The following is a 20,087-nucleotide window of genomic DNA, read 5'->3' as shown; positions in this document are numbered from 1 at the left end:
CAATAACTATATTGCATCAAAACCTCTGACAAAATTAGTCAAAGAGTTTTAACTTTAATGAAGCTAGAGTGAAACTTGACTCTGGAATGGGACGGTTTATATTAGAAATCATTTTTACCCTAGACCAGCACTTCTAACCACGTACGAGTACTCAGTGTAAATATAGTTTTCATTCTAACCAAATACTAATCCTAATACAGTTGATGAATGACAGCTCCTCCATGGTACATGGAGAGCAACTGTATAAGACTAGGGGGAATTACAATCAAGGTTGAAGAAAATGGTTCAGGTGCATTATTAAAAAGTATGAAACAAATGGAAACTGTAAGCAATTACCAACATAGATATATAGTATGCCTTTTCAAAGCCCCGCCTATTGGAGATGACAAAGAATCTGAGAGTAAAAACAAAGTAACACTGTAAATACACCAAGTAGTGCAAATTAACATAAACTCACTGCAAATTAGTGTGTCTTGCTCCTAATTCTACTTCCGGGGAGGAGGAGGGCCTGGAGGAGGAGGGGGTGGAGAAGCAAAATTGTAAGAGGGTTGCCCCATGAAGCCCATTGGCGTTGGCTTTGGTTGAGCAAACTGGTGAGCGATCAGAGGCCATGCCCCCCCTGACGATGGAGGAGGAAGATGAGGAGGAGGAGGCTGGCCAAACGGACCCGGCGGCTGGCTAGACTTATCCGGACCTCCGCCAGACTGGCCTGCGCTGCGGGAGTTGTAGCCCCCCCTGCCGCTGTAACTCTGGTACTGATCTGAGCCCGAGTTGTAGCTATTCCTGTGATCCTGGCTCCTGTCCTTGAAGGAGGAGGAGGAGGAAGTGGAGCGCTCTCCATTACGATCGTTGCGGCCCTCGTGGCTGAAGCCACTGCGGCTGTCTTTGCTGTCGCTGCCACCACCAGCGTGCATGCGGCGATCACAGTCCCCCTGGTACATGTGGCTAGGGTTGTTGTAACCGCTGCCGCGGTAACGCATTCTGCCACCTGTAACAAACCACAAATGTAATCTCAGTATTATTATATCCCATTTTACAGTATGATGGACTGTGATATATTAAGTTAAAAACAGTGACGGTCCTTACCGCCTCTTCCTCCCCCTTGCCCTGCGTCCACAAACTGGAGCAGTTTAGGGTTGATGGCCTGCCGGGCCTCCGCCAGCACCCGGACAAGGTCTCGGGCCTGCCGCAAGTTCCCTGGGGTGAAGAAGGTGTAGGCAGTGCCCTTGTTAGTACTGCGGGCCGTACGTCCAATACGGTGGACATAATCCTCAGAGGAGTTGGGATAGTCATAGTTGATGACAAACTTGATATCTTCCACATCTTTTGGATAAAGACGAATCGGTATTACAGCATGGAGGAAAGGAAAAAGATGATTATCTCACAGGGGGCAAAGCTTCTGGAGAAAAAATGGATAATTTCAATTCCATTTCAAAGGCTTATGGTTTGTAAATAAATAAAAGTATATGTATATATGATTTATTAAATATGTTTTACTTTGTACAAAGATAAAACATACATATTCTAAATGAATATTCTAAAACATAAATATTCTAAACTCACCTGCTTTACCGGATAATCCACACATCCAAAGATTAATTTCAGTTACCCACCATTATAACCTTTTTAATTAAAATCCAATACAGTTCAAACTGAACTTGACTTCAGGTTTTTGACATCGAGCTGTACAGAAACCATGCACTTCATAATCTTCACACCAATGTGATTACAGGTCAAAATGTGTGAAGACAAGGAGTCTGTTTCTCATTACAGAAGACGTGGGGCTCTGACAGCACTGCTGATCAATAAGTCAACCTTTTCCCCTCCATCATGACAGAGGAAAGCCATTTCACCAATCGTGACCTACTGAATAACAGAATGACAATGTGCCGGGACAGAGACTGTGCTATTATTTTTGACTAAAAATATGAGCAAGATGGAAATACCTGAATGTATGGTGAGCTCATGGAGGAGTTAAGAGAAAGGGGCGGTGAGGTACTTACCCCCGTCATGTTGATTTTACAAAGGTAGTCAGTCCCCCCTGATCAGTCCTGGTTTATAGTGAGGGGCTGAGGAGGAATGGGAGGGAGACAGGATGCATCCCTCCACCTTCTGCACACACCAGCAACGACAGACGGGAGCAGAACCGTTAAACACAACGGCTGGTTCTGTTGCTCTCTCGCTGCATGGCAGGACCCTCCTCAGACCCTGGCCAGGACTGGATCCAGACGAGCCCGTCTAATTCTCTCCCCCCTGTCTGTCTGCTTTTTGGGACGGACCGATGGGCAGACATACAGGAACCTCAGGCTGCTCCCAAGGAAGGCTCGTTGGATTTAAAACTCTGACAATACCGGGCAGGGGGATCTTAGTAACCCAAGAAGAATAAGAGGGCTTTAATCCCTCCAAAACTAGCCGAGCTTCTACTTTAAAGTGACTGCGAGGGGCAGTGACAGCAGCACAGACTGTTACAGCTGCCGTGTGCTGCCAAACCCTGAGAGGAGAAGAGGGGAAAAAAGAACAAGGATATGGTCATAGGGATTTTCGCAACTCAGACACTTATCCCCCCTTCTCACATTTATCCTGACAACAAATTAGATATCCATCATAGCCTTCCACTTGGTGGACAGGAGATAATTTGGCTGCCACTGTCTGCAAAACATAATGTGTATAATTTTGCAGAATTATACCAATGGAACACCTACACATTTTTTTTTTAATCTTATGTGTGAAACAACGGGTAATATGAGCAGCATCTTCATTTAATTTGTACTGACACCATTAAGGAGACATAGGAAAGGTGCGCAGAAACACCTGCCCCACACGGCCCTCCTTTCAGGCAGCGTGCCAAAGAGCCCCGGTTGAAGGATGCTTTTTAACTGCAATAACAAGAAACAGACTATAAACCCAATTGGCCTGCAGCCTCCATACTAGACTTAACAGTTAATTTAACTCTTGGGTTATAATAGTAAGGGAGATTCTCTTGTGCTAGAAATGCATTTTGTTTTTACCCCATTTTATTGCCAGATATAGCTGGTCTCATCTGTAGCATTATACTTACCTTTTGGTCAAAATAATAGCTGGAGTTGTACTGTACACATCAATTAACTGTGGTGACTGTACTTGTGTTCCTCTATAAGTGTATAACACGCTTAATATTATTTAGAGGAAAAAAATTAATTCACAGGCATATGCAGAAAGTGAGAGATTATGCAGCAGTAACTGTATGTGTGAGCAGACATACCCAGACCACGAGAGGCCACATCGGTAGCAATCAGTATGGGAGCTTTACCACTCCGAAATTCTGTAAGATTAAACAAAATATTGGAAGGAATTAGACATGGAAATCATCTCCACTCACACTCGACTCAGGCATTAGTGAATATGTAACTTTAAAAACCTACACATACTGATCAGCAGTCTTTGAAAGGAACTGTTTTCACTATTTGTATTGTCCACTGGCCCCTTACTTATGACAGATGAACAGTTTAGGCGAGAAAATTATCTACAACAAAGAGCTGGAGTGAAGTGGTAATACTGTATTACAAGTATTCTTACCTGCAAGCACCCAGTCTCTTTCTGGCTGGCTCTTGTCTCCATGGATACACATGGCTGGCCACCTAGGAAGAAAAAAAAACAACCACAATGAAGTGGAAGGATTAGTGAACACTCTGAATAGCTTCTGTCTATCAAAAATTTGCATAATTCATCCTAGAACTTCACTCATCACGTTGTGTCATAACAGTCATTTCTCACCCGTCCCGCCTCATCCTCTTGGTGAGATCATCACAACGTTTCTTAGTCTCCACAAAGATGATGGTTTTGTTCTCTTTTTCAGCCATTATCTCCTCCATCAGCTGAAAAAGTCTGCAGAAAGGGTGAGACAATCATAGCACATCAGTGGCACTAAGCTCAGTTTCGACTGTGTGAAAGTTCTCCATCATGATTGTTGTATTTTATTTATGTCTCATTGCGTATTGCTGCTCTGCATGTTTGCATCTGTCAAAAAATGGCTATAATCAGTATTGCTTGTCTGTGTTATGTAGCTTCGTATTGCCTGCTTGCATGGCTATATGTACTGAATCAGGATATTATTACTTTATTAATGTGTTGCTGCTTCCTGTTGCTCTGCATGGCTTCTGCACTGTCTTGAGAATGCTTATTTTTTTGCTACAGCTGTCTTTATCGAGTCTTGTTGTCTTATGTCTGTAAGTTTTAACTTGTACTAATGTCTTGCTGTTTCCTGTTGCTCTGGTCTCAAAACATCTCGCCAAAGGACTACAGATGAAACATTTGCCAGCAGGCGAACACTGACACGTTTTCAGTTATGTTGATTAATGTGTGTTGTTCTTGAATGAAATTAAATAAAAATGAAAGGATAAGCTTGTGTTCTGTAACACTATTATAGCAGTTAATCATGACATAACATCATTTTTAGTCAGATATATTTTATGGCTATCCTTACTTCCGGTCCTTTTCACTGTCCATGCAGACATCGACAATCTGCAGGATGTTATGGTTGGCACTGAGCTCAAGAGCGCCAATATTGATCTGGATGTGGTCCTTCAGGAAGTCCTGGGCAAGCTGCCGGACCTCCTTCGGCCAGGTTGCGCTCCACATCAGAGTCTGTCTATCAGGCTAAGAGACACAGAGAGAGAACGCATGCAACTGATTTAACTGAAAAACACCTCTACATTAATAAGTCAAGGTGATCACTTTAAATTCAGCAGTCATGTTGAATAACCTAACTTAGCCTACCCTGATTTGTTCAACTATCTTGCGAATCTGTGGCTCAAAGCCCATGTCCAGCATGCGGTCAGCCTCATCCAGCACGAGGTAGGTGCAGCGCCGCAGGTTGGTTTTCCCATTCTCCAAGAAGTCAATGAGGCGACCAGGTGTGGCAATACAGATCTCAACACCTAGAGTCATACAAAATCAACATGTCAAAATGACAAAAAAGAAAGATTCACACATTATTAGATGCTCAGGGAGACCATTACACTAATAGTTGTGCTCTGATTGTTGATTTGTTCATTGTACAACAATTACTGTCTGTACTGCCTATGGCCACACCTCACAGGGAAATGCCGTGTGGGCTAAAATACCAGGCAGCAGCTGTGGAATTTACTCATGAAAAAGTTGTGTGTGTAGTTCATTTGCATACCAGAATATAGCTGTTTTTTTAAATATATTAAATGAATTAATTACAATATATATTAACACTATAATTAATTAATTTTAATAAATTAATATATTAAAGTGGCTGTACTGGATATTCAGAACATTAATATAGCAGCAAACTTGTTTTGATAACCGGTGCGGCTGCATGTGCATGTTAGTGCATGTGGGCGTGAAAAAACATCGGTATTTCACGTATTGGGAAACTGTCTGTGAAAGCCGTGTGGAGGCAATCACAGCCCACTGTTTTTAATCAGTATTTTGAGTACAGCACCTTCAAGTGAAGTTAAGTTTAGTGAAGTTTAAGTCAACTTAGTTCCCCATCCCAAAGCTGGTAGTACTCAAAAATACACAAGTATATATTGAACAGGGAGATTTTTGATACAAAGGTTTTGAAATTCAATCTACTTTCAATAATCCATCGCATGTGCCGCATCAACAACTATACCCACCTCTCTCGAGGTCTCGAATCTGTGGTCCTTTGGGTGCTCCACCATAGACACAGGTGCTTTTGATACGGGAAGACTTGCCATATTCATATGTGACCTGTTGAACCTGCTGAGCAAGCTCTCTGGTTGGGGCAATCACCAGACACTATGAGGAGCGGACAAAGAGCAGTCAGGAAGTGTTTACAGACTGATTGTATGCCTGCCCACACTAAGGTAGAATAATTTAGACAAAACACTAACACATATGGAATTTGCACTCACAACTGGGCCATCTCCCCTCTCCAGATAAGGCTGGTGGTTGATGTGTACAATAGCAGGAAGAAGATACTGCAGGGAACAAAAAAACATAAAACACAACTACTACAGTAGTAGTATATATACTACCAATTAATTCTTCTATGAATCCCTTTGAAAAACTTCATTTAGACTCTAGAAATTTAGAAATGATCTATACATGGTCCTTCTGCAGTTGTGCTGCTGTTCCTTATGTGTATTTTGTCTTGACTTTATGTTGTATTTCTATGGTTTATGCATTTCAATTCTAATTTGAGAATCAGCTGAGCTGTCAGCACTTTCTATGTTGTGAAATATGTTATGTTATTAAATTTTGTATAACTAAATGTCTATTATAGTGTCATCATCATATAGGATGATTGCCAGGCAGCCTTACAGCCAGTGTCTTTCCGGAGCCAGTCTGTGCGATCCCCACCATGTCCCTGCCGCTCAGGGCCACAGGGAAGCCCTGAGACTGGATTGCTGTTGGCTCCTTGAAGTTCTGCTGCACCAGAACATCCATCACATACTCTGCCAGAGAAGGAGGGAGGCAATCAACAGTGAGACTTCAGGACTGTTACTGACTTTGGTTTCTATCTTTAATTCTTTCCATCAGAAAGACAATCCCTACCACTATCAGTCAATATTCTTTTTCTTGTAAACATACCACTGGTCCTGGTAAGACACATTATACAAACACTGGGACATTTAGACCAGTGGTATTGTTTTGTTTAAACTGACCTTGTATAGGGCTTCAAAACAGTCTTAAGATGTTGGAGTGAGTGATTTAATTATGTATTGTACATGCTAATGTTTCCCAGAGATTATACATTATAGTTTCTATAATGTAAGGTTTACTAACGAGGAAACTGCGCCTGGTGAAAAGCAGTGATCGCTTTTGGACAGCCAGTGCCTCGGATGGTGATCTCCTTCTTTTTGCAATAGTCTTCCATTTCATACTGAATATCACAGAGAAAGAGGGGGGAAAGAAAAGATACATTTGGACATGGTGTATAAATTATTAAAACATTTTTAGAATACCTTCTGCTGAAATTACTCTGATTTAGTAAAGGAATATAATTATGAGAAGACATTGTTGTACTATCAATAAAAGGTGTTTAATGTTTGTTGCTTGGTGTATAAATATTGTCTGCAACTACAACATAGTTAATGATAACCACTGTAATAGTTGAATAATAAGGAACAATTATGGAAATATGCTCAATCCAACACGATGTCATGCTATCATATAAATTGTTTTATGATTCACTTATTGTTTGCGATTGTGAGAGAGAAATATTAGGACTTACCTGACTCTTGTGTTGGAGCTCAGGGTGTTCAGTGTAGAAGTTCTTCTCAAATTTTGGCAGCTCATCCAGGTTCCACTTCTTCTTGCGGAGACGCTCACCTGGATTCCCAAACTTCATTGGTGGGGGTCCACTGCGACCGCCCATGGACCCAAACTGTGGCCTGAGAGATAAGGGTCAAGAGTTAAAGAGCAAGGCATTTTCTACAGCTATGTACTGTAATTTTTCAGGTTTGCTTACATCATGCCAATGACTATCAATAGTGGCTGTGTCAACGCTGCAGTTACTACTGTCACCAAAGATGTGATGATCATTTCTATCTGTATTTTAGGTTTGTCTGTTGTAACATATTTAAGGCTGAATCCATATGCCCAGACTTCACTCTACATTATTATTGTCTAAAGTCCAGAGTGGCAATTCTGTAATCCACAAGGGGGCTCCAGCAGACATATATCTGGATCGATTTATTACATATCCCAACCAGTCTGTACATTGACTAAAACAATGTTCTATGTTTATTTGAAGACATGTATCTATCTGTTTCTTATTTTTTTATATATCTATAAGTGCAATTGTACTGCACACATACGCCTAGACACGCCTTAGACCTACTAATTTGCATGTGTACGTTATAATGTCCAGTTCTAATGTGCAGTCATACACAAACGTCACAAAAATTGTAAAACCACTAAGTGTGGTGATTTGCAGGAGAATGTAATATTCTCAGAGTGCTCAGCTCAGTCTACATGGTCCTGAGGGTTCCGGGTAATTGATATAACACGACTGTGGTTGTAACATTTACTGTGTCATTTTCACACTCCTGTAGAAGAAACAAACTAATGTTGGTGAACAGTAAACGTTTGTGCTCCAGTCTGGTGATGACAGTACCCAGTGCAATGTTTACAGTGAAAGTAACTACAAACTGGAGAGAGGCCTTGAGGAGGTTTGACGTTTCCTGCTTTCATGTTGCATATATCAAGAGAATACTGGACCCGCACAACAAGTATGGCTTTAGGTAAACTTCCTGTGATGTATGTGGTAAATGTGTGTGTTGTTTCCATACCTGTCTCGTCCACGGCCCCTGTCTCTGTCTCCAAAAGAAGAACCCCCTCTCATGTTGGCGAAAAAAAAGTTAACGTTCCCTCAGCAGTATTTGCAACGTAAGCTTTAACGTTTGACACCGGTTTGTTTACGTTGTGCAATGTTAAAAATCGCAAAAGCCAAATATACGCAATTTACGCTTGAAAAACTATGTATATTAGACGATAATTACGTTCAAATTCGGAAACAGTAAACAATTGTTGAATGCGTCACGACCGTCAAGACGCAGCAAAACAACCGCTACGCACCTTCCCTCCCTGCCCTTTTTAGCGACGTAACTTCAAATAGTAATTCTACGTAGCTTCGTTTCGATAGAACGGGCACTACGTACAAATGTTAGCTCAGTAATAATGGTGAATTTGATTCGTGTACGCGTTCGTGCAGCGTGCTTTTTAACTAACGGTTGGTGGCGGTGTGTGTCAGAAACTGCGAGGTTCTTTTTTGCTGGAACAGTAGAGGAAGACAGCTTTCCAGGAAGTTCAACACGATGGACTGGTTTTGCAGTTAACTTACTGCGAAATTTGCAGTTATAATACGAGATATTAAGCCATAAAAATATGAAATTACTGGCCTTTATAATAGTATGATAGCCAGCTGATTTTAAGGTATCGTTAGACCTCGCTTAAGGAAATGCCGTTGTTTATTCAAAATAGAGGACTTGACCGCATAAGCTCGACAGCGGAACTGTTCGACAACTATCCACATTTACAGGTTTGTTTCCAGAATGTGTGGCTAAATTTAGCTTGCTGAGAAACGGTCAGCAGTTAGGGCTTTTTCTGTAAGTAATCACACGTGACAGGACTGTAATATAAACGGATGGCTGTGACGTGGTGGCACCCGCACAGGAATAACATCATTTTTATTTTGTTACATCATCTAAAGAAGTGTAAGTAAAGGTAGATCATGTGCATGTCCACTTAAATACAATAAAAAAAAAAAAAACTACTAAATAAGAAAGACACGAAAATAAAAGACACCTGATATGACTTAATTAAAGGAAGTGGCCTTGGTTTATTTGGTGCATACTAAGAGAATAAACAAAGTAATGCACTGCATTGAAGAACATATAGAATAGATATATATCAATAAAAATATTGCATTATAACTGTTTTAGAAAGGAAAATAAGGCTCTACGGTTTTGTGTAAGGTTTAGTTTGTATTAATACTTGTAAAGTTATGCTTTTCGTTTTTACTATGTCACAGGAAAATGCAAGAACATTTCGCTCCATGCCACTTGTTGATGTCGACCCAAAGTGCTTCTTGTATGTCCAACAAAGAGAGTTTGCTGCAACAACACCAGCAGACAGTAAGTCAAGGCCGATGATTCTCAACTCACCCAAATGTTATTGTAAATTAAATAGACGTATTGCTATTAACCAGCCAGCCAACTGAAGCCTCTTTAGTCTTTAATGCAAGTTCAGGTTCAACCACAATTCATGTTTTTTGTTTAAACTTGTTAGCCTCTAACTAACCCCCTGATAGTATTCTAGGTTAACCATTCTGGATCATAATGTAAATACATGCTTTGTTACCTATCACAGACTGTGTTTCAGTAATTGGATCTGGTGATGCCACCACCTGCCATTTGGTTGTGCTGCGACACACCGGTAACATTCCTTTCATTAGATTCATACTGTGTGCCTTATTCTGCCTGTGTAGCCTATATAGTTAGGATAGAAATGACAGTATGTTTAATGTCTGCCATGATTTATTATGTCTTAGGAAGTGGAGCTGTTTGCCTTGCTCACTGTGATGGTTCCAGCACCTGGTCTGAAGTCCCACTCCTTGTGAAAGCTGTGACGTCACTGAGTAATGTCAGTAAGGAGGGCAGGTACGAAACACACAAACAAACACACATAATAAAAGTGCACATCCTATTCAGATGTTCTTTATTTCCTTCCACTTTGCTTTCCGTTATGCAGACTTGAGCTTCATCTTGCCGGGGGATTTAACGATGAGTCAAAAACATCCCATAAACTCAGCCTTAACATACTGGGTATAGTCTTTCAAATTGCCCGTGTCTTATAGTATTTTTATGCTGGCAGCATTCAAGCTTTGTAACACTTAGAAAGACTCTTTTTACTTTACAGCAGCGTTCCAAAAACAGAAAGAGGATATTCATCTGGAAACATGTTGCATTACAGGTAACTTTGATACCTGTTTGACTTTACCATTCTGCCTTGGTCACGCCTTGGTCTAGTTAACCTTTCTGTTCTCTTGTTTTTGTAGAAATGAATGACATTGTTGTTGATGGAACTCATAGGCCTGTAGTATATGGAATAGGTAAGTGATGAATATATGCTACAAAGTTAGAGCAATGCCTTCATGGCATGTGACCTGTAATACAGTGGTTCCCAACCTGGGGTCCGGGGACCCCTCAGGGGGGCGGCAAAGATCACAGGGGGTGCGCAAGTCTTTATCTGGTTTGAGGTTGAGGTAAAAAAAAATAAAATAAAATTTGCACATGTTAAACAAATTATGATAATACACTAGAATATGTAATGTATACAAAAGTCTGTATAAAAACTATATATTTTTGTTCTCGCTTAAAATTGTAGGCAGGCTACTTAGTAGGCCAAACCTCCGGGACCTCTTAACCTGTGGCTCTTGCTGTCATCAGGTCAGCTGCTAGCTGCTATCATCCTCGTTTTTCCTGCCGCCACGGCATCACTATTTTATGAATGAAACATGGCGGAGAAACGTAAAAGTGCTGATAACTCCTCTGTATCAAAAAAGAAAGTAAGGCTCTATCTCGAGAGTTACCTCAATTTCGGTTTCGGAGGGGGGGGGCTCAGCTTTTCTTAGACATAAGTAGGGGGGGCACCAAGGAAAAAAGGTTGGCAACCACTGCTCTAATATATTGTGTCTACATGTCTGTTTCTGCACAGGTGTAAATGTTAAAACAGGGGATGTGTTCCCTTCCACATTCACTCATAAAGGACCTGCAGAGGAGCTGCGATCAGCAAGGACCTTCACTGGGGGACAGGTACTATAAGATATAAAATGTTGTTTTCTATGTGTGAATACTGGACACTTTTGTGAATGAAAAACGGTGGCACAGAAACATACAACAACACATCTCTCCGTTTCATGCAAAAACTCATGACCAAATGTTTAAGTATTTCTTATGAAATTATACTCTTAAACAAATGAAGTTTGGATTTCCCCTAATGTGCTAATTGTTTTATTTAGTGAAATTAAAAGGACACAATCTCAATGCAAACATTTTTTTTTTCTTGCAGATGGCAGACATATATGACTCAAGTCGAGGGCTTGTTAAAATCGGCCCTTGCAAGTGGTCTCCAAATCTGGATATTGCCTTCTGGTTGTCACAAGATGATGACACAATTTTAAAGGTAACGGGGAAGTATTAAGTCCTAGGTGATCTACTTTATCCTTTGTTATACTTCTGTATTTTTCATGCTTCATTTAAGGCCTCTTAGGGCTGCACAATATGAGGAAAATATGCGATGTGATTAACGTTGTTAAATATTGCGATGACAATATTTCTTGCGATAAATATATTCAAGTGTACTAATTTCTGCAATTCTGCTGCTTTCAGCATTCTGCTAAAATAAACAAATTGCTTGTTGAATTTAAAACAAATGAAAGGAAATCATTTTCAACATTCTTTTATTGAACAAATTGAACATTGAATTGAATATAAAAGGCACCACTTAAAAAAAGTGACATTTTAAAGTGCAGTTTTCTACTAATTTTCTTTCAACTAACACAAAAAAAATCTCTAAATGTCTTTTGTGATATGTGGCAGCCTTTCACGATGTGTTTATGGCACCAGTTGATATTGCGATTATGATAAACAACGATATATTGTGCAGCCCTAAAGGCCTTTTTATAGTTGCCGCAGCCGACCTGTTGCGCGGCAATGTGACGTCAAAATGACATAGATCTTGCTGGCGCGCCAGGATTTAAAGTGCCCAGAGGTCGCACACGACAAAGAGGAAACAGGAGGCATGGATGAGTTTAAGGGCAACCGGATGCCAGGACTCTCAGAGTGACTGCAAGTCTCTCTTATAAACTTACTGGGTTAAGATGAGTTCTTTTATGGTGAAGGAAAGGCTTGATCTAACGAAGTAGGTCATTGAATCAAATCGAAACATTGACGTCAATGCTGCTGCCAGTTCTGCCGTTGTTTACCTTTTTCTTCTTCTTCTAGTCTGTAGAAATAGAAAAGTCGGTAGCCTTTCCTCAGTTGCGCCACCTCTGTTCAGGAGAAGACTGCAACTAGTGTTGCGACCACCACGCGCGAGTATAAATAATTACAGCGCTCCCATGGCGTCACAATGGTGCGTGACAGGTCGGCTGCGGCGAGTATACCGCACGTTTAAGGTCTCTGTTATGTCTCAAACACTCAGTGTGAAGCAGCAGCCCAGAAAGTGACATAATACAAACTTTGACTCTGGTATTTCTCTCTCATGCCCAGTACCTGTCCACCTCTCCGCTGGCTGAGCCGCCACACTTTGTCCAGCACATGAAGACCACCATCCAGTTCCTTTTGGGACACCCCAGCTCTGATAGCCTGTTCCCCGGGGGGCAGCCACAGCTCTACCACAGGACTGAGAGGGGGGACTGGGAGAGGGTTGTCTCGTCATAAAGCCCTACTCCTATCTCTCACTGGACCTTATCATGGAACCTGACTGCTTTTGCCTCTTAGCTCATTGGATACACTGTGACCCAGCCACCCTCTTGTTTTTGTTCATTGTGTCTTAACATGGAGGTAGCGCCTGCCTGGACCATACTGTATGTATGGTCAATGGCTCTCCTGACTCATCTGGCTGGTCCAGTAGATAGAGTAGAGGCAGTACAAGGGATTCTGTTTATGCCTGTAAAAGTAAATGTTTCCACTCTTGTGAGGTGGTGTAAAGTCTGCAACCTTTACCATCTGATGTGTTGCAGTAAGTCAAGGTTAATGTCCAGCTATGCTTGGCTGTTATGGTTATCCAAAGGAAACATTGTCTTATGTCCAGTTAAAAAAAACTACTTATCACTTTGTATGTTTTTTTAGCCTAAAAACATACAGTGGAACTTTTTTCCAAAACATTTTTTTTTTAATTAATTTCTTACCTTGCATGCAGCCATTATTCAGATTATACTGTACTAGTAGAATTCAAACTTCATTTAATTGCCTTTATAATGTTAATGTTGTCAGTGACTGAGTTGCCAGGAAACTTGCCCAGCTCAAGCAAGTTTGAAAACCAATAGACATCTGGGAGGTATTAAGTCAATCTGAAACTTAACTTAGGTATGCTTAAAAAAAACGTATGTGTATTTTATGTGTATTTAATGGGCAAAAAATGTAAAACTGCATTCATGATCCTTAAATGTAAACCCTGACCTACTATTGAAGAATAATTACAGGTGGGGGACAACAATGAAGAATATGTTTATTTTGGCACTTTGTCTAAAACAGTGAAGAGAATTCAAATTGTTACACTCTGCATTGTTTAGCAAAGTTTATTTTTCTCTTCTAATGCACCTTCCTAATATGAATGGAATACGCATACTCTACATACTGCTGTAAGCATGGCCATGAATGTGTACATTTTAGGAAACCGCATGTATAAATGTGTATAGTACTCTGCGAGGGATGATATGAATTCTTGTGGAATGCAACAAAATATGATTTTACCAACTGCATCTTCTTTAATTGTTAAAATATAAAAATATACTGTATAAGGCCTTTTCATCAGTTGTGTTATTCAGAAGGTTGCAAGGTGCTTAAAACATTCAGTGCAACTTGTGAACATACTGTACCTGTTGCTAAATAAATGTAAATGGTCAAATCTAGTTTGAAATGGTCATGTCTATGTTTTGTGTTCAGAGTAAATGAAGTTGAAAAGGTGGAATGGAGTTCAGCACTTTAATAGAAGAATAAAGGTTTGTTGTCATCTTGCCAATTGAAATTTTCAAAAAGTGTCTCAATTTAACAATACTCACCCTACTTGTTATTGACAAAGATATAATGTTGGACAAGCTTTATTTCACTGAAGCTGTCCCTGGCTGGAGGCTCCTTGAGCCCCATTGATTGATGCACCATGTAAATTAACATGTCTCTTGTGATAGTATTTTCTTCACAGCAAAAAACAATTCTCCTCACCCTGACACATTTAACGTTACAGATCCAGGTTGAGCTGGCTGCTGAAGGTTTTCAGTTGTGCTCCGCCCTTCAACTGTGCACCCTACTGTGATTATTTTCTTCTTTTTTTACGTAGAAAGGGGCGTAGCAATTTTACGCAGAATGAGCCGACCCGACCGGTGAAACTGGCAGTCCCGTGCCCGGTGTCGGATGGTGCATGACAAGCAAGTAGGCTATCCTGTCTGGAATTATATTACTTTACGACGTTCATTATACGAGAAACATATAGGCTACATTGTGTCGTCGACAAGTCTTATGAGCCCCTTTCCTTTGAAATCCGGACGAAAATATAGCTGTGATGCCGCGGAGATATTCGGACAGAGGAGACGCCGGTGTCATTTGTTACATTTAGCTTAAATTAACCAAAGTATTACATTTTGCTCAATTTGCCAACACCACATTCCATTCCACTGGGCGACAGTAACTGTACAATAATGCGACAGGCGTTTTTGAGACATGTCCGTCGGTTTCCGTGGGTCACCAACGTTACACTGTACGGCTGTCTGTTCGCTGGAGGGGACTTCGTCCACCAGTCGTTCTCGCGAGGGGAACAAATGGACTGGAGACACACACGGAACGTCGCCTTGGTTGCGTTCAGTTTCCATGGGAACTTCAATTTCTTCTGGATGCGGTTCCTGGAGCGGAGGTTTCCCGGGAATTCCGTCCGGATGGTGATGAGGAAGCTGCTCCTGGACCAGACCACAGCGTCACCCCTGGCTACCAGTGTCTTCTACACAGGTCATTCATTGTAGTGGGACAGTGGGACGGAGGGCAGTGGGACCGAGGACAGGGACAGGACAGCTGCTGACAGCACACCACAGCTCCCCGGGGCACTCTGAGCGCCTGCAGGCTAGTTAATGGTTAACTTCAAAACAGATCGCATATCTGTCAATTTGTAACCTGACCCGAGTCCTCTCAGTGCTCTTCTCATGCCAGCATGTTGTTCATTGCACTGTGAAACATACCTTGACTAGCAGAGGTCACATGAAAGTCTTCACTTTGTAGATGATGTGCTTCAAGTAGATAACGTTAGATTTGAAATTTGTCTGAAATGAGTTGTGTAGTGGAGTAAAGACCTTCATATCACTGTATATTATATTAGAAAAAGTAGTGGGTACAAGTAAGCTTTCACTTAAATAGCAAACAAACACAATCAAGCATGTATGACTATGACCTAGCTAGCTAGCTACTATCTGTAAATCTGGCACCAATAAAACCATAACACTAACCTATTAAAATAGGCAATTATGCTTAATCAAAACTTTGTAGGCCTACATGCTGTCACTGTACTGCTAATTTTTTTGCGATTGAATATTTTCCACTATTTGTGCAATAACACAGCTTGCGAATTAGAGATGTGCCGATACCGATACTGGTATCGGCACCGATATTGCCTAAAACGCTGGTATCGGTATCGGGAAGTACTGGAGTTTATGCACCGATCCGATACCACGTAATAAAGCCCTAAAGAAAATCTACGTTAAAGTAGTTTAATTATGTTCTTTTTCCGTTATAACTGACTGTCAAACTGGATAATAAAAGAAAGTTCTGGGGCGTTCATTGTTTGTGTTTGTTCATGTTTCACAAAGAGTTTAACTTGAGCCAGACCGACAACAAAGATAGAAATCATATCACATCCATACAGTGATAGTAGTATACAGTTGTTAAAACATAATAAAATATATGACACACTGGTATCGGATCAGTACTCGGTATCGGCCGATACGCAAGTTCAGGTATCAGAATCGGAATTGGGAAGCAAAAAATGGTATCGGGCCATCTTTATTGCGAATACATGAAGTGATATTATTGCCATAGTGATTTTTTTCTTCCTATTCCTATAGGACATACATATAATACTGTGTCTTTAAAGTCCACTTACACTATAAACCTTCCATCAGTCAAATTATTTTCCAGCTGGCAGTCCGAGAATGAACTGTCATTTGTCTTGTTTTCACGCAGGTGTCAGCATCTTGGAGGGCAAAGACGACATCTTTGAAGACTGGAGAGAAAAGTTCCTGAATACATATAAGGTGAGTAGGAGCAGAGCCACAGGCTGTCACAGCACGTTCGTCTTGCTAGCACCTTCAAGTGCTTGTGTAATGTGTGACATGAGACATTAAATCTGTGCCTAAATCAAAACAGATAAGACGTTATAGTGCATGTATCCAAAACTGAGGCTTAATATATTTAATGACTCAAAGCTCATTTAACATGTAGGCTATTATTTGGTTTAGGGAGAGCTACTGATGGCTCTCTATCTGACTAATTAGCATGAATCTCAGTCACTAAAGTTGAAAGATAAAGTTTATTTTTTCGTAATCATAGGTTTCAATTGTGTCAGTAGAGGTTCGTGTACGTCTACAAATGATGTGTGCTTTCTGTTTGTCTTTTCAGACGGGGCTAATGTTCTGGCCATTTATGCAGGTAAATATTGACATCGTTCATGGATAGTTGTCAATTCTTGACCCTTGGGAACAATATATAGTGAAGAAAATCTAAGCTCAAAGCGCCACTTGCTAATGATTCTGAGCGTCCCGTCACATCTCACAGCCTCATGATGAACCTAACGGAAGTGGACCTTTCAGTTTAGATTGTCTTCCCTATTAAAATCTTCAATTTCCTCATGTTTTCATTCATTTGAATAGCTGTTATATGTGATAATGTGATATATTTTGAAAAACAAACCTGCGCAGCAACCCTTGATTGGCAGACCCATCCCAAAAATCATAACAACAAAACTGACAAAGTAGGGACTACATTCTGTAGTTTAAATTATAGAATAGGGTTTCAGTATGACATCTCACAACAATGCACTTGCATAGGAACTATTTATTTTATACTGCACAATAATAAATCAGATTTTTTGTTTGATATGTAAACATGTAATATACCAGAACAATGATATAAATATATTTTTATCTGTCTCCCTCAGTTTCTGAACTTTGCCTTGGTGCCTCTGTACATGCGGACCGCCTTCACCGGCTGCTGTGCCTTCGTTTGGGCCACCTTCCTTTGCTTCTCGCGTCAGAGCGGCGATGGCACGGCCGGTGCTGCTCTGGCGTGGATGTTCCCTCCTAAAGAGGACGAAGCAGAATCCACAAATGAGAAGGTGGACTCCAAGGAAAAAAGGGAATAGTAAACCTACTCCGATCCAAAGTATGTAGAATCAGTGGTTGGTAATGGAGGGTGACAAAACGGAAACGGAAAAAGCAACGATCTTTAGTGGAGATAGCAGTTTCAGTGGATGGCAGTCCTGTCTGCGGTTGATGTTGCACTATCACTGCCAGGGTTTGAGTTCAAAGTCACACTGGGGTTAAACTAAAATAAAAAGTGCGTTCTCATGACCTCACGGTGCTTTGAAACAGCATTCAGCAAATGGAATGTGTAGTATATTTTTCAGTATGCATACAGCACATCACCTCAATGGGAAAATGTAATTCAGTCCTACTTTTCAATCCCACAGTGAACCATCATGGTGCTATATTTGTCGTCAGGTTTTGTTTTTATAAATGCAGTCTTGTGTTCTCACATTACAAACAAGAGAGTTCCCTTATTCTATTGGACCATGCTAAATGATATTGGAATTATTTATGAGGACTTTTATGTCTGTAAATGAACCATAGAATTAAAATGTTATTGATTTTATTTCTATGATGGGAACGTGTAAAGTTTCTGCTTTACATCTAAAAACTGAACTAAGACGTATCTGCGACTGGAACAGAGTGCCTGATCTCTAAGGACTTTCTGCTTTGGTTCCTGTTTACACTCTGGTACAAGAAGTGCACATGCACACAGGGACCAATAATCCGTTATATATACAGTATATAAAAAACACTAAAACATATCCGAAAATATATTTTTCATCTCGTATTTTCAACCATTGTTTCTTAATATTTAAATGGTGTGGCAATGAGATACTACTGAAGATTACTCTGAGTTTGTATATTAATGATTGATGAAGGTTGTCTCAAACATCCATTTACTTGAATGTGGAAATGCTGCCTGCCTGCTGTCGTTCTTTATGTCAATGTGATACTGTGGAGTGCTCTCTATTATATCTCTTTGCACCATTTCCTAATTTTTCAATATTGATTGCTGTTTTATCCTTTTTTTTTATTTTTAATTTTACCTCTTAGTGTAAATGTTACTTTAAAGGTTACCTCGCCTGCAATGATTCTTGAACGTCAGATGCCTGTGCCAAGCAGTTTTCTATAGAGGTCATTTTTATAAATAGCTCAGTATAAGAGCTGACTGCTATTCCTATACTATATAGAATTTAAAAGGTTCCAGGCAAATTTCTTTTCTTTTGATCCCTTTAATCAGACATCTTTTAAATTGCATCCTTAATTATAATAACTTATTATTAGTATAGTATTAGAATGTGTGTTTCTAATTATTATTTGTATGCTGATGTGCTACACTGGAACTCAAAGATCAAATCAATGAATATTCCCTTTGTTCATTCCAGCAACTGAAGACGGTGATATTAATAACGGATTCAAAGATTTGTACACTACTTTATTTTTTTGAATGGTTTTGATATCACAAAGAACAACTATTTTAACAGTGTCGTTGACTGTAACGTATTGAAAAAAAATGATTTGATGACATTTTGCACGGAAGTTACACTGATTGTGGTAGAGATAAATCATATTTATTGACTAAATTAAAAACACCCCATTGACTCAATGTGTGTTTACTGAGCATACAACTATAGCAACACAAAAGAAATCTGTATACTGTAACTGAGATTATAACTGACCTTGGGTGACACACTTGAACCTATTGGGGACAGCAGACCCATAGTTTTCTTCTCATGCGCCCAGTTGATCTGTAATATCATGTACCTCTGATATTTTGCTATCAAAGGTACATCCTGGGGGGCTTGTGTTCATATAGAAATATTACTCATTCCTCTGTATTACTCATAGTTTAGGCTATGCAACACTGCAGCTCTGTCTCCATCTCTTGTGGGAATATACGGTTTTAAGCACAACACGTACTTTGAAAGGCATGCCTGCTGGTGCATGCCCTTTTTTTACAGCCTGCATTCCCACTGTTTGTTTTATGTTTCTTGCTTTGAAGACTTCCCAAATAAAGCTTACGCCGCTATTATTAAAATTGTTTCTACATTTGTGACACACTGCTAAAACAGACTCAGTTTGTCGAAATTGTGACATTATGCAACCAGACCCCATGTGAAAACATATGAAACTTATCCTTTGGCAGTTATTTCAGCCTGCCAAATAACAACCAGAAGTAGGCCTTTACACTTCAGAGAGAAAATTCTTAAAGAGCTATTACCCCCATGCAAGTGTTTTAAACTAATAAGAAATACCTGAAATATATCCAGGCAGAGCTGTGGCATATTAAAACTAATTCTTGAACAGGCTGATAATAAAAAAAAACTCCAGGGCAACTATGTGTCTGTTGTTTTATTTTTACCGTCATCTCAGTGTCAGTGGGTGTCTCCTAAGTCTTCACATCCCTGCACCGCACTGCGCATGCTCCCTGCATCCTTTTCTCCATCCACACGTCGACTTCAAAGCTTGAATGAAGATGCTCATCGTCTCGGGTCGCTGGAGCCTTTTCACCGGGTGAAACTGAGTTATATTAGCCTAC

The 20,087-nt window shown here is 40.3% G+C and overlaps 5 protein-coding genes across 9 annotated transcripts in view; 3 read left to right on the top strand and 2 right to left on the bottom strand.

Moving 5' to 3' along the window:
* Nucleotides 1–150: 150 nt before the first annotated feature.
* Nucleotides 151–8,578, bottom strand: LOC144526649 (putative ATP-dependent RNA helicase DDX17). Its single transcript, XM_078264259.1, has 13 exons — nt 8,268–8,578; nt 7,208–7,367; nt 6,760–6,856; nt 6,295–6,428; nt 5,886–5,951; nt 5,628–5,769; nt 4,756–4,916; nt 4,463–4,635; nt 3,754–3,864; nt 3,556–3,617; nt 3,242–3,301; nt 1,087–1,323; nt 151–988 (listed from the first exon to the last, which is right to left on the bottom strand). Exons 1-13 carry the CDS (start codon nt 8,318–8,320, stop codon nt 486–488), a joined length of 1,959 nt encoding a protein of 652 aa, XP_078120385.1. The 5' UTR covers nt 8,321–8,578; the 3' UTR covers nt 151–485.
* Nucleotides 8,579–8,740: 162 nt separating this feature from the next.
* ntan1 (N-terminal asparagine amidase) lies at nt 8,741–14,113 on the top strand. 2 transcript variants are annotated; one of them, XM_078264270.1, is made up of 10 exons: nt 8,741–9,016; nt 9,509–9,611; nt 9,847–9,912; nt 10,028–10,136; nt 10,228–10,301; nt 10,396–10,449; nt 10,535–10,588; nt 11,194–11,291; nt 11,548–11,661; nt 12,750–14,113. In XM_078264270.1, the coding sequence occupies exons 1-10, from the start codon at nt 8,936–8,938 to the stop codon at nt 12,918–12,920; spliced, it is 924 nt and encodes a 307-aa protein (XP_078120396.1). In that variant the 5' UTR covers nt 8,741–8,935; the 3' UTR covers nt 12,921–14,113. The 2 variants fall into 2 exon arrangements, with proteins under 2 accessions (XP_078120396.1, XP_078120403.1); XM_078264277.1 differs by lacking the exon at nt 8,741–9,016 and adding an exon at nt 9,171–9,191.
* A 465-nt stretch (nt 14,114–14,578) lies between these two features.
* On the top strand, nt 14,579–19,154 carry LOC144526687 (mpv17-like protein). Its single transcript, XM_078264308.1, has 4 exons — nt 14,579–15,200; nt 16,425–16,495; nt 16,860–16,889; nt 17,398–19,154. Exons 1-4 carry the CDS (start codon nt 14,897–14,899, stop codon nt 17,599–17,601), a joined length of 609 nt encoding a protein of 202 aa, XP_078120434.1. The 5' UTR covers nt 14,579–14,896; the 3' UTR covers nt 17,602–19,154.
* marf1 (meiosis regulator and mRNA stability factor 1) overlaps nt 17,280–20,087 on the bottom strand; it is a 40,806-nt gene continuing 37,998 nt past the window's right edge. For all 3 annotated transcript variants that reach the window (XM_078264170.1, XM_078264179.1, XM_078264188.1), the window contains one exon: nt 17,280–17,539. In XM_078264170.1, the coding sequence (XP_078120296.1) occupies nt 17,490–17,539 (50 nt within the window). In that variant the 3' untranslated portion in view covers nt 17,280–17,489. The remainder of the gene's footprint in view (nt 17,540–20,087) is intronic.
* The window catches only part of bmerb1 (bMERB domain containing 1), a 19,176-nt gene continuing 19,021 nt past the window's right edge, over nt 19,933–20,087 (top strand). Inside the window, exon 1 of one of the 2 annotated variants that reach the window (XM_078264327.1) lies at nt 19,933–20,087. This exon is cut by the window's right edge and continues 185 nt beyond it. The gene's annotated coding sequence lies outside the window, so the exon portion shown is untranslated. The other variant, XM_078264319.1, reaches the window with a different exon arrangement.

Source organism: Sander vitreus, chromosome 2, assembly GCF_031162955.1.
Source record: "Sander vitreus isolate 19-12246 chromosome 2, sanVit1, whole genome shotgun sequence".
In the NCBI taxonomy this organism is placed as follows: Eukaryota; Metazoa; Chordata; class Actinopteri; order Perciformes; family Percidae; genus Sander; species Sander vitreus.
The sequence above is the reverse complement of the archived record's forward strand: the minus strand, read 5'-3'. Positions and strand labels throughout refer to the sequence as shown.